At 38.6% G+C, this 16113-nt stretch overlaps 1 protein-coding gene across 3 annotated transcripts in view; it reads left to right on the forward strand.

Moving 5' to 3' along the window:
* Positions 1–16113, forward strand: part of CPSF3 (cleavage and polyadenylation specific factor 3) — a 48940-nt gene that overhangs the window by 17712 nt on the left and 15115 nt on the right. For 2 of the 3 annotated variants that reach the window (XM_053587863.1, XM_053587864.1), the window contains 6 exons: positions 1930–2088; positions 4487–4633; positions 8240–8392; positions 11157–11265; positions 12970–13068; positions 14779–14873. In XM_053587863.1, the coding sequence (XP_053443838.1) occupies positions 1930–2088; positions 4487–4633; positions 8240–8392; positions 11157–11265; positions 12970–13068; positions 14779–14873 (762 nt within the window). Of the gene's footprint in view, positions 1–1929; positions 2089–4486; positions 4634–8239; positions 8393–11156; positions 11266–12969; positions 13069–14778; positions 14874–15872; positions 15973–16113 lie in introns of all 3 variants that reach the window. The other variant, XR_008379500.1, reaches the window with a different exon arrangement.

A 16113-nucleotide genomic window follows, 5' to 3' on the forward strand; every position in this document is an offset into this window, starting at 1 on the left:
GAATGCTTACTTCTTCTTAGTAGGCATTATTTTTCCTTGGGAATTAAAACTCCAGAAACTGGCATTCTTCTTTTACTTAACAAATTTTGCCACTTACTCCAAGTCTCCATATGTTTTCAGTATTTACAATTGCTGAATAACTTGTATTTCTTATGCTGTAGGAATAAAAAGTCTTAACAAGAAAAATATCTGTTATATATTAAGTTTTTCTGTTCTCAAACCTAATCATCTTTTTGATTAGCACCACAAATTACAAATATGAAAATTTTCATGTTTACTTTTCTAGATCATTCAATAAAATCTGTTTTAATTTACTTCAAAACATATTATTTCATTCATGGGTGGCACCTGTGGCTCAATGGAGTAAGGCGCCAGCCCCATATGCCGGAGGTAGCGGGTTCAAACCCAACCCCGGCCAAAAACTGCAAAAAATATATATATTATTTCATTCAGGCTCAGCGCCCGTAGCATAGTGGTTACGATGCCAGCCACATACACCAAGGCTGGCAGGTTCGAACCCGGCCCAGGCCTGCTAAATGACAATGACAACTGTAATAAAAAGTAGCCGGGCATTGTGGCAGGCGCCTGTAGTCCCGGCTACTCAGGAGGCTGAGGCAAGAGAAACGCCTTTGCCCCGGAGTTGGAGGTTGCTATGAGCTGTGACTCCATGGCATCTACCGAGGGTGACAAAGTAAGACTGTCTCAAAAAAAACACAAACTATTATTTCATTTAAACTGATGCTTTAATCATAATAAAATAATTAATGTCCAGGGGGGCACCTGTGGCTCAGTGAGTAGGGTGCTGGCCCCATATACCAAGGGTGGCGGGTTCAAGCCCGGCCCCGACCAAACTGCAAAAAAAAAATAAAGAAATTAATGTCCAAAATAATTTAAGTCATAAGTGGTCTTCCTGTTATAAATAGGCTTTGGTTGTAAAGCATATTATTTAAGTTACTTGCATAAGAATTAGGGCCAAATTCTCCTTAAAACAACTTTTTGATGAGATTTCCTGGCCAGCTCAAACTATTCATGAAGTATGAGAATCCGCTTTGAGTCTTTGGAATATTCTTTCTATGTTCTATCCTGGGTAGGTTCACACCGATTTGAGTCTTTGACTGTTCTGCCTGCCTGCTAGGACCTGAAAATGATCCTGATGGTCCTGAGAGCTACATCAATATGAGCTCACCACTTACCATTTTGTTTTTCTTTCATTCATTCATTTATTTATTTTATTTTTTTGAGACAGTGTCTCCCTATGTTGCCCTGGGGAAGGTGCCGTGGTGTCACAGCTCACAGCAACCTCAAACTCTTGGGCTTAAGCGAAACTCTTGCATCATCCTCCCAAGTAGCTGGGACTACAGGTGCCTGCCACAACGACCAGCTATTTTTTGTTGCAGTTGTCATTGTTGTTTAGCTGAACCGAGCTGGGTTTGAACCTGCCAACTTCAGTGTATATGGCTGGCAACACTGTGCTATAGGTGCCGAGCCACCATTTTGTTTTTCTGTCCTAGCCTAAAGTATTTAGGAACTTGAACTTAAAGTGTTCACTAATGGCCAGGTGCAGTGGCTCACACCTGTAATCCTAGCACTCTGGGAGGCTGAGGCAAATGGATAGCTTGAGCTCATCAGTTTGAGACCAGCCTGAGCAAAAGCAAGACCTGTCTCTACTAAAAATAGAAAAAAAGAGAAACTAAGGCAAGAGGATCTCTGGAGCCCAAGAGTTTAAGATTGCTGTGAGGTATGACACCATAGCACTCTACCAAGGGTGACAAAGTGAAACTCTGTCTCAAAAAAAGAAATAAGAAGGTTTACTAGTATTGTCAAGGCCCTTTTAGTAGTGTGGTTAATCTTTCATCTAGCTTTTTGTTATTCTTTAAAAATAAAGAATGCTTTATCAACCCTGGTAGTTAACATTTCTTTTTCTTTTAGAGCATGGATCACTTTGATGACATCGGTCCTAGTGTTGTAATGGCCTCTCCAGGCATGATGCAAAGTGGCTTATCCAGAGAGTTATTTGAAAGCTGGTGCACTGATAAGAGGAATGGCGTCATTATAGCAGGCTACTGTGTAGAAGGGACACTTGCCAAGGTCAGTTACAGCCTCAGGCTATAACATTGTTCCTAATCAAAAGTACAGAGGTGGCAGTATCCTCAACAAGTTTTTTTTCATTGAAGTAGTTCTTTAGATATGATAAGTTTTGATTTTAAAAAATGAGAATGAGGCGGCGCCTGTGGCTCAGTCGGTAAGGCGGTGGCCCCATATACCGAGGGTGGCGGGTTCAAACCCGGCCATGGCTGAATTGCAACCAAAAAAAAATAGCCGGGCGTTGTGGCGGGCGTCTGTAGTCCCAGCTACTCGGGAGACTGAGGCAAGAGAATCGCTTAGGTCCAGGAGTTGGAGGTTGCTGTGAGCTGTATGATGCCACAGCACTCTACCCAGGGCCATAAAGTGAGACTCTGTCTCTACAAAAAAAAAAAAATGAGAATGATGTTCCTTCTCCACTCCCACTGCTTCACTTGACTAGCCTTAAAAAAAAAAAATGAGGATGAAAATAGGTAGCTAGAGATGTATGGAGGATGAGGAATTATGCAGGTGTTGAATATGAATGGCCTAACAAGATCCCGAGGCAATTGGTGTGTACCTTAAAGTGTGAGAAGAATAATGGATAGGAACCTGTTTGAGACAAACACAAATACCCTTGTCCGATGAGGAAGAGATTTACTAAGATGTACATATATTCTCTTTTTTTTTTTTTTTTTTTTGTAGAGACAGAGTCTCACTTTATGGCCCTCGGTAGAGTGCCGTGGCCTCACACAGCTCACAGCAACCTCCAGCTCCTGGGCTTAAGCGATTCTCTTGCCTCAGCCTCCCAAGTAGCTGGGACTACAGGCGCCCGCCACAACGCCCATCTATTTTTTGGTTGCAGTTCAGCCGGGGCCGGGCTTGAACCCGTCACCCTCGGTATATGGGGCCGGTGCCCTACCAACTGAGCCACAGGCGCCGCCCTACATATATTCTCTTAAAAGCTTAGAATGTGTTTGGGTTGACTATTTTCCTTTTGGTATAAAATAGTTGATGTTAGCTATTAGGAATGGAGGCATTGTAGAAAATATATACAAAGCTTCCAAGGCAATTTCTGAGCGTCTAAGTATCACATTCTCATCCTCTTATTGACATCTGTTTTATTTTTAAAAATAGAATGATTTCTCTTTTAGATCATTTTTATTACTTAACCTTATTCTATAAAGTCCTTCCATGATATACCTGCCATACACTTAAAATAGATTTCCAGAGTAGAAATATACTTGTCCTTTATACGGATCCTCATATCTGGGAAATGACTTTTTAGAGCAGAGTAGCCTTTCCACAGAGCTACCATCTTCTAGTAATTTATCAAAATGATGAACACAAAGGGAAAGAGGAGAGGCACCCGAAACATGTTCTCTAGGCCTTTTAAAAAATGTGGAGTTGTTTCTTTGGCCATATACATGCGAGAAAGGTGATATCGTAGACTTCAAAGGAATGGCTGCTGTCCAAGAAGGCATGCCACACAAATGCTACCATGGCAGAACGGGAAGAGTCTGCAGTGTCACCCCGTGCTGTTGGCATTGTTGTAAACAAACAAGGCCAGCTTCTTGCCAAGAACGTTAATGTATATATTGAGTGTATTAAGCACTCTAAGAGCTGAGAAAGCTTTCTGAAATTCATGAAGGAAAATGATCAGAAAAAGAAGGAAGCCAAAGAGAAAGAAAGGTGGCTGGGTTCAAGTGAAGCATCAGCCCGCTCTAACCAGTGATGTTCGCTCTGTGAGAATCAGTAGAGAGGAGCCTAAGCTGCTGGAACCCATTCCTTGTGAACTCATGGCAGAACAGGTGTAAAAAATAAAAAACTATTATAAAGAAAAAGAAAGAGAACCCGGAAGAATAGTTGGGAATACATGTTTGTCTTTCTAAGTATAAGAGTAAAAATTTTCATGCCAGCGCTCCAAATAGAGTTTCAGATAATCTGCTTACTTTCCTTATTAAATGTTTGCTTTATCAACAAAATAAGTATTTGATACTGACTGAGTTGATGGAACTCTTAACATAAGAGTTTATGATTGAGGGCCGGGTGTGGTGGCTCAAGCCTATTACGCTAGCACTCTGGGAGGCCAAGGCTGGTGGGTTGCTTGAGCTCATGTATTCCAGACCAGTCTGAGCAAGAGTGAGACCCCATCTCTTAAAAAAATAGCTAGCCGTTGTGGGTGCCTGCAGTCCCCACTGCTTGGGAGGTTGAGGCAACAGAATCTTTGAGCCCAAGAGTTTGAGGTTGCTGTAAGCTGTGATGCCACAGCACGCGACCCCAGGCTGACTGAGGGAACCTTGTCTCAAAAAAAAAAAAAAAAAATTATGACTGCATGATAAAAAGAAAATGAAAGAAATTATACCTTCTCTAATTGGATAATTTGTTTTGCTTTGTTATTAATATTTTTCTTTATTTTTAACAGCATATCATGTCTGAACCCGAAGAAATCACTACCATGTCTGGACAGAAGTTACCACTGAAAATGTCTGTTGATTACATTTCTTTTTCTGCTCACACAGATTACCAGCAAACCAGTGAATTTATTCGTGCTTTGAAACCACCTCATGTGGTTAGTCTGGGAATTTGATTCACAGTATTAAAGGGGAGAAAAGCTTACCCAAGAAACCACAGAGCAGCCAGTTCACAAATCAAGCATCCCCTTCTGTTAACACAGTGCTTTATGGGCAGAGCATTCACACTTGCACTTGGATTTCACCTTTAAAACTCTGAGTTAGGCAAGCTGCACACTTTAATTTTCTCCATCTTAACGCTAACTCTGATTCAGACCTAACAACCCTAATTCTAATGTTTTCTCTATTATTTCCTGTTGCTTCTCCAATAGTTTAAGAGCCAGATTTTGGAATACAACTGCTTGTTTTGAATCCCAACTCCCTCCCTAACTTGCTTGTAACCCTGAGCAAATTACTAAATCTCTTTGTACATTATTTGTAGGTAGGAATAATAATACCTCATAAGATTATTGTCAAATGAGAGAATGTATTTCTAAAGCCCTTATTACAGTGCCTGGCACCTAATAAATACTTAATAGTAATATCAAATAGGCAGTGCAAGGATGATTAGGACAGACAAGAAAGATTCATCACGGAAGAGTAAAAGTTGAAAATTTAAATAGCTGTGAAAACATTACATAGTTCGTTATTACTATGACATATTTTTAAGTTTTATAGAATTATGAAAGTAACAGTAATATATTTTGATGGGATTGGGGAAGAGGGGTAAGCTGGAAAATATATATATATATATATATATTTTTTGCAGTTTTTGGGCTGGGGCTAGGGTTGAACCCGCCACCTCTGGCATATGGGGCCCGTGCCCTACTCCTTTGAGCCACAGGCACTGCCCAGAATGTGTATTTTTAATTAGAGAAACACTAAGGAAATATGTCTATAGAAAATAGATGAATATAAAAATAAATAAATACATAAGTAATAAAGAAAAGAGGTGAATACCCTTTCTGAATGTATTGGAAAATAGCTTAGAGAAAATGACCTATTGGTAGTATTTTTTGTTTGTTTTTCAAATATTTTTAACTGCAGTAAAATACATGTAATTAAAATGTACAGTTTTAACCATTTTTATGTATACAGTCCAGTGGCATTAATTATATTCACCATATACCGCCATCACCACTGTTTTCAAAACTTTTTGTCACCCCAAACAGAAACTGTTTGCATTAATTTCATTAAGCAGTAACTCCCCATTCCCTTCTCCCCTCAGCCTCTCATAACCTCTCATCTGTCTTCTGTCCCTGAATTTGACTTTTCTCAATATTTCGTGTAAAAGGAATCCTGCAGTACTTAATGATATTTTCAAGGTTCATCCTTGCAGCATGTATTAGAACTTCATGCCTTTTGTGGTTGAATTATATTCCATTGTGTGTTTACCATGTTTTACTTATCCATTCATTTCTGAATGGATACTTCAATTGGTCATCTTTGGGCTAGTGAGAAGTGGTGTCTCCTCATGGGTTTTGATCTTCACTTCCCTACTGACGAGTGATGCTGAGCATCTTTCTGTATGTTCTTTTGTTGGTTTTGACTGCTTTCTAGCATGATAATTCTCATAGGTGTTTGCCATTGCCATTGAATCTTAAATAAGCAGATTCTTAGCGGAGAAAAATCACTCAGCTGTTCCTAATTTTGTAGCGTATAGAGATTAGTTAGAGCGTAGGCTCCTTCTTGGTGTTTCTGATGCATGTGTTTTATGGACATTCCCCCAGATTTTCAAGCCAGGGAAGGAAAGTTGTTGTATTGGGCTTTCTCTCTGGTGTTACCCATTTCATCTCATTACTCTTCAGGTTCTATTTCTGCTGACAGTTTAAGTTCCTGGGCTGAACTTGCTATTTACTTTGCTCTAGTAAGCAGCTCTAACAAAAGTGCATCTAACATGATAAAATTGTAATACATATGTTAGTAGTGTTGGTGATAGTAATTAATAATAGCTAACATTGGGTGAGGGGGGTCACAGTGTGAGGGCGGGACACAATTATAAGAGCGTCTTTACCTAATATAAATGTAAGCAGTACAACCTGGTTCTTTGTACCCTCAGTGAATCCCCAACAATTAAAAAAAAAAAAGCTAACATTAGGCTGGGCATAGTGGCTCACACCTATAATCCTAGCACTCATGGAGGCCAAGGCAGGTGGATTGCCTGAGTTCAAGAATTCGAGCCAGCCTGAGCAAGATCAAGACCTTGTCTCTAAAAATAGCCAGATGTTGTGGCAGGTACCTGTCATCCCAGCTGCTTGGAAGGCAGAGGCAAGATTTTTGCTTGAGCTCAAGAGTTTGACATTGCTGTGAGCTGTGATACCATGGCAGTCTGTCTAGGGCTACAAAATGAGACTCTGTCTCAAAAAAAAAATAAAAAATAAGGCTAGGCACTGTGACTCACACTTGTAATCCTAGCACTCTGGGAGGCCAAGGTGGGTGGATTGTTTGAGCTCATGAGTTTGAAACTACCCTGAGCCAGAGCAAGACCTCATTTCTAAAAAAATAGCCAGGTATTGTGGCAGGCACCTATAGTCCCAGCTACTTAGGAGGCTGAGGCAAGAGAATCACTTGAGCCCAAGAGTTTGAGGTCACTGTGAGCTATGAAGGCACAGCATTCTACAGAGGGCGACAAAATGAGATCCCCCCCCCCCAAAAAAAAAGAAAGAAAGAAAGAAATAGCTAGCATTTACTATTTACCGTGCATCAGGGACTGTACTTATGTTGTATATTAATTGATTTGCTTAATCTTCATAACCAACAGCTGTTCTGTAGATGTGAAAACTGAGGTGTTAAGTAACTTGGCATTGACAGAATTTGTGTTCTGGCAGCCAGGCATGGGCTCTTCACCCTTAAGTTACAAGCCTAGTAGCGATGCTGGCCTTGCTGCTAATACCCAACCAGAAACCATCTACCAATAGTCTAGAGGCTAAGAATGGTCTGTCTCATAAAATAGAAGTTATGAAAATGAATAGAAAGAGCCTGCTAGTTAATGAAGTAGTTGTAAATGCCCCTCTACATTTGGTTCTGAAATATTTTAGTACATGTTGCTTTAAAGAAGGAATTATCAGAAGTCACTTTTTTTCTTCACAAAAAGCTTCTTTTGAAAGTCTTATATTAAGAAACCTAAAAAAGGGCGGCACCTGTGGCTCAAGGAGTAGGGCGCCGGCCCCAAATACTAGAGGTGGTGGGTTCAAACCCAGCCCCTGTCAAAAACTGCAAAAAAAAATTAAAAGAAACCTAAAAAAGCTATGGGTACTTTCTGTTATAGTGGAGTAGCAATAGTTTCAAGACAAGAGTCGTGTGCATTTAAAGCTAGAATAGACTACAGAAGTGACCTGGTCCAGGTGTTTACCACTGTGACCCTAGAAGCATTGAAACTTAGAAAAATTAATATATCTTATTAGTGGCAAAGATAAGATTAGAAAATTGATTTGCCCCTCTGTTGAAATAGTTCCCCATAAGTATCTTGAAAGCCAAGCAGAATGAATGTCTATACAAATTTGAGTGACTGAACGTCCTCAAAAGTAGTAAAGTTTCATAAGGTTACTGTTACACCTCTATTTACTATTTCTGTCTCTATTTCATGTAGTTTACTCACATATGGATCATCATTAATCTGAAAGAACAATGTTTCCCTGTGCTCTTTTAAAATTTATTCTGCATAGATTTTAGTCCATGGAGAACAGAACGAAATGGCCAGATTAAAAGCAGCACTGATTCGAGAATATGAAGATAATGATGAAGTTCATATAGAGGTTCATAATCCTCGGAATACAGAAGCAGTGACCTTAAACTTCAGAGGAGAAAAACTAGCCAAGGTAAAGGGTCATGGTTCATATCTATACTCTCCATGTTGTCTTCAGGGAAGAGTATATTTTTAAAGAACATGTATCTGCTTTAATTAAGAGAATGTACTTATTTCTGTCTACTGACTATACTAGAAGAATTTTATCCTTAAGCTTTTTAGGCTTCTTCAAATGGAAGATTTTCAGATAAATTAGATCTTAATGCATTTGAATCTGATAGCTCTTTAATTCACATCTTCAATTACTTTTCCTTCCCTATTTGTCTGAGAGTAAACAAATGTTAATTACTATATTTACTATAGCCAATACAGTGCTGTGTCGATTTCTCATCATTCCCCCTAACAATATAAAGAAGGGTCTATACCGGTAGTCTGCGAGCTGCAAACACCTGACTTATGTACAACTCACACTTACAAATGGAGGCTATTAAAGTCCCCAAGTTACAAATATCTGACCTATGTATGACTCAAACTTAATAAATGTAGGCTATTACAGGTAATAGGTAAATGTACCTGTTCCACCTTACATACAAATTCACCATAAGAACAGACCTACAGAACCTATCTTGTTTGTAACCCAGGGACTGCCTGTATCTCTAACCATAAATGTTTGTGTGGATGTGACAGACTATATAAAAAATTGTCTTTTTAAAAATTAATCATTTTTGGGGTGGCGCCTGTGGCTCAGTGAGTAGGGCGCCGGCCCCATATGCCGAGGGTAGCGGGTTCAAACCCAGCCCCAGCCAAACTGCAACAAAAAAATAGCCAGGCGTTGTGGTGGGCACCTGTAGTCCCAGCTGCTCGGGAGGCTGAGGCAAGAGAATCGCGTAAGCCCAAGAGTTAGAGGTTGCTGTGAGCCGTGTGATGTCATGGCACTCTACCAAGGGTGGTACAGTGAGAGACTGTCTCTACAAAAAAAAAAAAAAATTAATCATTTTTGGCCAGGTAGGGTAGCTCACACCTATAATTCCAATACTTTGGGAGGCCAAGACTGGAGGATCACTTGAGGCCGGGTGTTTGAGATCAGCCTGAACAACATAGCAAGACCTTATCTCTACAAAAAATAAGAAAAAATTAGCCACATGTAGTGGTGCACACCTGTAGTCCCAGCTATTTGGAGGCTGAGGTAGGAGATTTGCTTGAGCCCAGGAGTTCAAGGCTGTAGTAGCTACCTATGATCACACCACTGTACTCTGGGTGGCAGAGTGAGACTCGGTCTCAGAAACAAACAAAACTAATTATTCTTGATGGTGAAATATAATATTTTCAGAATTTAAAATTGAAATAAGAAAAGCTTTACCTGGGATTTTCAAGCGATGTTTGAAGAAGTCTGCATTTTTGCCACTGTTGATCAAAAGTCTTTGTTTTTTTTTTTTTTTTTTTTTTTTTTTTTTAAGGAGAGGGAAAGAAATTTTTTAATTTGTTGGTAAATGAGGCTGGGATCAAAAATCTTTTTAAGATATCTCTAAGGGTGGGTGGCACCTGTGGCTCAGTGAGCAGGGCGCCGGCCCCATATACCCATGGTGGTGGGTTCAAACCCAGCCCCAGCCAAACTGCAACAACAACAAAAAAAGCCAGGCATTGTGGCAGGCGCCTGTAGTCCCAGCTGCTGGGGAGGCTGAGGCAAGAGAATCACCTAAACCCAGGAGTTGGAGGTTGCTGTGAGCTGTGATGTCATGGCACTCTCTACCAAGGGTGATAAAGTGAGACTCCGTCTCTAAAAAAAAAAAAAAAAGATATCTCTAAGGGAAACTTCAGTGATTTATTTGAAGTATTGAATATCAGACATGTGTTAGTGAACAGTTTTACAACATTCTTTTAATATATAATGAGCCAGACATGAAGAAGCTAATTGACAAATATCCTTTCTTGCAGTATAATTTGAGGGAAAAAAACAAATTAGCACTATTTAGGATATGAGGCTTTGTAGCTAAAGAAAATAACTGATTATATTTATTCCCGAATTTTACTGTGTATAAAACTTTTCAGCAGCAAATTTAATGGTATTTTTCTTATACATATGGGAAAATATATTCAGTTGAGAATCTAGAACTGTATTTTCCAAATTCTGCTGGTTAAGATGTGGTGACCAAAAAATGTTTAGGAGAAGCTGAATTGAACTGAGCATAGTTGAAGTGGGGTTTCTTATTGGGGCGTTCTGGGTTTTAGCCATAATATTAGTTATTTAAAATCATTAGCTTTATTAGTTATTTTTCTCCTCAAGAACAGCATTGCTGCATTAAAATGAGTTTTCTAAGAGGAAAGCACACAACTCTCAAGCTTGAATCAGGAAGAAATATAAACTGAACAGACCAATATCTAATAGCAAGATTGAATCAGTAATAATAAACCTCCCAACAGAAAACAGCTCAAGACCAGGGATATTCACAGCCAGATTCTGAGGGGTTTATTGCTTCCGCCAGCACCTCCGGTCCTTCCCCACTGCTGGCAGCTGTTGTTTTCTTAACCTCAGCACTTAGTAGGTTTCCTTGGATGTTGAACGATCCGGCTGAACTAAACCTGGCCATTTTGGCAGGATTTGTCTCTGTGACTCTTTCGATATCTTGGTAGCATTGTTACTGCTCGGGTAATAGACGTATAAAACATTTTCTGTATTTCATAGTTAAGTTCACGTGGTGTTTCCATTGTTCAGATGTTAAATGGTCACTACTATTATTAACAGCATTTTAATGCTTGAATTAAGAACTGTATTTTACAGAATTCTGTTTTCTTCAACTTTCTTGTTTTTAATTATTATTATTATTTTTTTTTAATAGGTTATGGGCTTTTTAGCAGACAAAAAACCTGAACAAGGCCAACGGGTCTCAGGAATTCTTGTTAAAAGAAACTTTAATTATCATATACTTTCTCCTTGTGACCTGTCCAGTAAGTATACTATTACGTGTCACACATCATCTTGACAGAAAAAGAAAATCTATGAAAACTTCTTCACTTAACCTAGTGGCCAAATTTTAAGTAACAAACATAATAAAATAGGAATAGGTGAGAGGTAGTAAACTAATTAGCTTTGTGGTGTGAAACATTTAAATTAGTTGTGAAATCACCATTTTCGTGATTGAGAACATAGTTTACTTCTAAATCAGGTAGAGGACTATTGTTGACCTTCCAGCCACCCTGTTTTCTACCCTTTATAACAGTATTGGTGTTTTTATTTTCTGAAGTAACGTTGGATTCCTCAGATAAACATTTTGTTCTTTATGACCTGTAGTTTTATATCATTTGCTGGGGCTTCCAAAATGAGTAGGGGGAAAATCTTGATAACTTCTTTAAAAGAGAAAAATTAATAGGCCAGGCATAGTGGCTCATGCCTGTAATCCCAGCACTTGGGAGGTCGAGCCAGGTGGATTTCCTGAGTTCACAGTTCAAGACCAGCCTGAGCCAGAGTGAGACCTCATCTCTAAAAATAGCCAGGAGTTGTGGCAGGCACCTGTAGTCCCAGCTACTTGGGAAGCTGAGGCAAGAGAATCATTTGAACCCAAGAGTTTGAGGTTGCTGTGAGCTATGACACCATGGCACTCTACTGAGGGTGACAAAGTGAGACTCTGTTTCAAAAAAGAAAAGTGAAAAATTAATTAATGTAAAGCCTAAAGTTTCCAATGCCTTGGAACTTTCATTCACCATCCAAATAAGTAACACTATATAGCCCAAGCCGTAATGTATATAAATTGAAGCTAATTATAGAGAAAAATGAAAATTTAAAACTAAATAGGATTATATTTAAGTTTGTAAATTGCTTTTCCTAAAGTTTATGAGCATTTTCTATGTACTTTGTATAAATGCTGAGTTATTAGTAATTTCCCAGTAAATAGGGGAAAGTAAATACTGTGCTCAAGGTTATTTATATAGCACTAACGAACTGTAAGCACTTTATGAAGAATTAAACAGTAGCAGCAGCATTGAGGTAAACACTGCTTTACTTGTGAGATGGGCCACCTGTCAACTTCTCAGACCATCACACCTCACTATCCTTGTCCTTCATTCAGCCGTTAGAGCTCTTAGGCTTCTGCCAGGCGTCAGGTGCTGAAGGACTAAGGATTAACTTAAAATGACTAAAGATTAATTTAAAAACAGAATCCTAGCCCTTGAAATCATCTCTGTCTAATGAGTGAAACAATCTTGGGAAGAGCTAGTTACCATATTGCTCAGTGACATACAGAAGGCGTGATGAATGTATGAGGAGAAACTGGCTAGAGAGTTGGGAAAAGCTTTGTAAATTGGTAAGCACTTGTGCCAGGAGAAGGTTTGTTAGGAGTTGCCAAGCAAAAAAGAAGTCAGCTGGTCCACTGGCTCCTAGACGTCCCAGAACCTGGAGCGTTCAGGGGAAGGAGGGTGCTTCCTTAAGGCCGGAACAGAAGTTAACTGGGGCTGGGTGTGGGGCATATGGAGGTAAGTGGGAAAACGTGGATGGTACCAAATTAAGGAGCATCTGGTTAGCTTTCTAAAGAAACGTGTTCTTGTTTACCTTGCTTTTACTCTTTTTTTCACTCCTGGTATCTATTTACTAGGTGTTAGGTGTATTTTGTGGAGACTGGTATTGTTTCATTAAACGTATTCTGATTTTCTCTTCAGGTTATACTGACTTAGCCATGAGCACTGTGAAACAGACCCAAGCCATTCCATATACTGGTCCCTTTAATTTGCTCTATTGCCAGCTACAGAAATTGACAGGTATGCATATGTGTTGTAATTGCTTTAATTGTTTTCTGGTTTTAGTAAGATAATTTTATATCTAGGAAAAAATGTTATTGAATTCTGGTAATTGTCTCAGAATTGTACAAATTTCATTTATACACAAACAAGGTCATGTTTGTATTGCCTTTAGGTAAAATTTTTGAAAATATAGATTTTTAAAAAATTCTATTATACCTCTTACCTTGATCCACTTAAAATTCTAATAATGTCAGTAATCTTTGCTCCTTGTGTTTAAAATAGTTAGGCCAGGCACAGTGGCTCACACTTATAATCCTAGCACTCTGGGAGGCCATGGTAGGAGGGTCCTTTGAACTCAGAAGTTTGAGAACAGCCTGAGCAAGAGTGAGACCCTGTCTCTTCTAAAAATTAGCCAAGTGTTGTGGCGAGTACTTAATAGTCCCAACTACTTGGGGAGCTGAGGCAAGAAGATCGCTTGAACCCTAGAGTTTGAGGTTGCCATGAGTTATGACACCACAGCACTGTACCCCAGGACGACAGAATGAGACTTTGTCTCTAAAATAAATAAATAAATAAATAAAATCTGTTTTACTTGACTGTACATGAAATTTTATCAGTGAAAATAATTTTCTAGTTCCATCAGGACCAGTCTATACAGGTTTTATTATAGCTCATAACCACTAGCCAAATGCCACTGAGGATAAACCTGTTCTGTTTTCATATTAGAGCATTTTGAGTTGGAGATTTTTGTGTATTAACATGATGAAGAGCAATGACTAAATTAAAAGGTGTGGATTTTCTCTAATAAAGCAAGAATATTTCATATTACCAAATACACATTCAATCAGCATGATTTTTATAATTCAAATAGTAAAGTACTACTGTAAAATAAACTAGTGGAAAGAAAATTTTTGACCTCTGGGAGGCGCCTGTGGCTCAGTCGGTAGGGCGCCGACCCCATATACCGAGGGTGGCGGGTTCAAACCCGGCCCCGGCCAAACTGCAACCAAAAAAAAAAAAAAAAGAAAAAGAAAAGAAAATTTTTGACCTCATAACCACATGTTAGAATTATAGGTCATAATATCGGTAGTTGGTAAAATATGACTAAACTAATTCTTGATTAAGAGGACACTGGAAAGCAGGTAGCCGGGTGCAGTGGCTCCTGTCTATAATCCCGGCTTCTCTGAAGGCTGAAGCAAGATCACTTTACACAGGAGTTCTAGAATAGCCTGACCAACTAAAAAGTGACCCTGTCTCTCTTTAAAAACAAAACACAAGGAGGACACTAGGAAGACCAGAAACTCTCTTCTTCAACCACAGAATTTCCCTGCAGAATTATTAAACGTTATGAAGACAGAAGGCAGAAGAACCTAGTTGGCAGTAGATGACTAGTCTCACGTCAAATGTGAAGGTGCTGTTGGAAGGCTAAATTTCTTACAGGTGTTTGAAGATCACCTGAGTTTACTACTAATAAAATATTTAATGTCCAAGGTAAATCTTAACCAAGTTACATTAATTTTTATAATAAACATTGAGTTCTTTTCAGCTTCTATAAGTAAGTAACATCAAACTTAGTTGTTTAAAAATTGAGTACAAATGTTATTTATTTTTCATTGTATATATGCTTTATTTCCACTGTTTCTATAAACAAATGAATAATTATGCCTCTGGAAGATTATCAGAAAATTATATACATCTTGTAATTCCTTCTTTTTTTTTTTTTTTCAGGTGATGTAGAAGAATTAGAAATTCAAGAAAAACCTGCTCTGAAAGTGTTCAAAAATATTACTGTAATACAAGAACCAGGCATGGTGGTATTAGAAGTAAGATAAAATCATTTACCTAAACAAGGTGGAAAAAAGTTTTAAAATGTTTACATGCAATTGTAGAGAAAATTCATTTCTTCCCAATTAGGGAAAAAGCATCATTGAAAAATACATATGCAAATAATTTTTCTTTCTAAAATCAGCATTAAATATAATATAGCTGGGCATTTTCTATGTAGTTAACTCAGGAAGCAATAAGTTAAGGCTTAATATTTACTGGATGCGATAAGTATAGGTCTCATGAGTAAGCTTCAGCTGATTTTGTGGTACTCCAAGATATTGCCAGTTATATCAAAAGATCTTAAAATTCTCAGAAAATAATTTAATTCTGTTAAAACTAACTTATCATGTAGCACATCTTAAAACAGCAGTTCTCAACCTATGGGTCGTGACCCCTTTTTAATAGTGACAATACATTGCAGCATTAGAAAGGTTGAGAACCGCTGCCTTAAAAGATTAGAATTTTGAAAATTCAAGTAAACAGCAATAACGTGACCCAAATCCAAGAAGGCTAGAAATTATTAGATTAGATACATGTGGTTCCTACTGTTAGAATTTTAAATTCCTACTGGTACAGTTTGGAAGATAGACATCAAAGGAACCGCATGGTTTACTTTGATGGATTGGCACCTGTTAAGTTTAAAGAACTTTTAAGGTGAGTCTTGGCAGTGAATAATCTAGGGGCGCACATGGTCTGTTTCTCTGCCTCAAAGGAGAATTCCAAGGCATACTATTAGCTATATTTTAAGACAGTTAGAAAAAGATCTGTCAGCTCTGGTCCCACTAGAATTCTGTGAGTTAGGTAAGTCTAAATTTTATTTATTTATTTTTTTTTTTGAGACAGAGTCTCACTCTGTCGCCCTGGGTAGAGTGCTGTGGCATCATAGCTCACAGCAACCTCAAACTCTTGGGCTTAAGCAATTCTCTTGCCTCAGCCTCCCAAATAGCTGGGACTACAGGTGCCCACTACAACGCCTGGCTATTTTTTTGTTGCAGTTGTCATTGTTGATTTTAGCTGACCCAGGCCGGGTTCGAACCCACCAGCCTTGGTGCATGTGGCCGGTGCCCTACCCACTGAGCTACGGGTGCCTCCTAGGTAAGTCTAAATTTATGCATAAGGCTAAAAACAACTAAAAATGTCAAACAGAGTTACATGCAATAATATAACAAAGTTACATACAATAATATATAAAATATTAACATCAAAAAAAGGGGAGACAGGCTTGGCACCTGTAGC

This window comes from Nycticebus coucang, chromosome 4 (assembly GCF_027406575.1).
Source record: "Nycticebus coucang isolate mNycCou1 chromosome 4, mNycCou1.pri, whole genome shotgun sequence".
In the NCBI taxonomy this organism is placed as follows: Eukaryota; Metazoa; Chordata; class Mammalia; order Primates; family Lorisidae; genus Nycticebus; species Nycticebus coucang.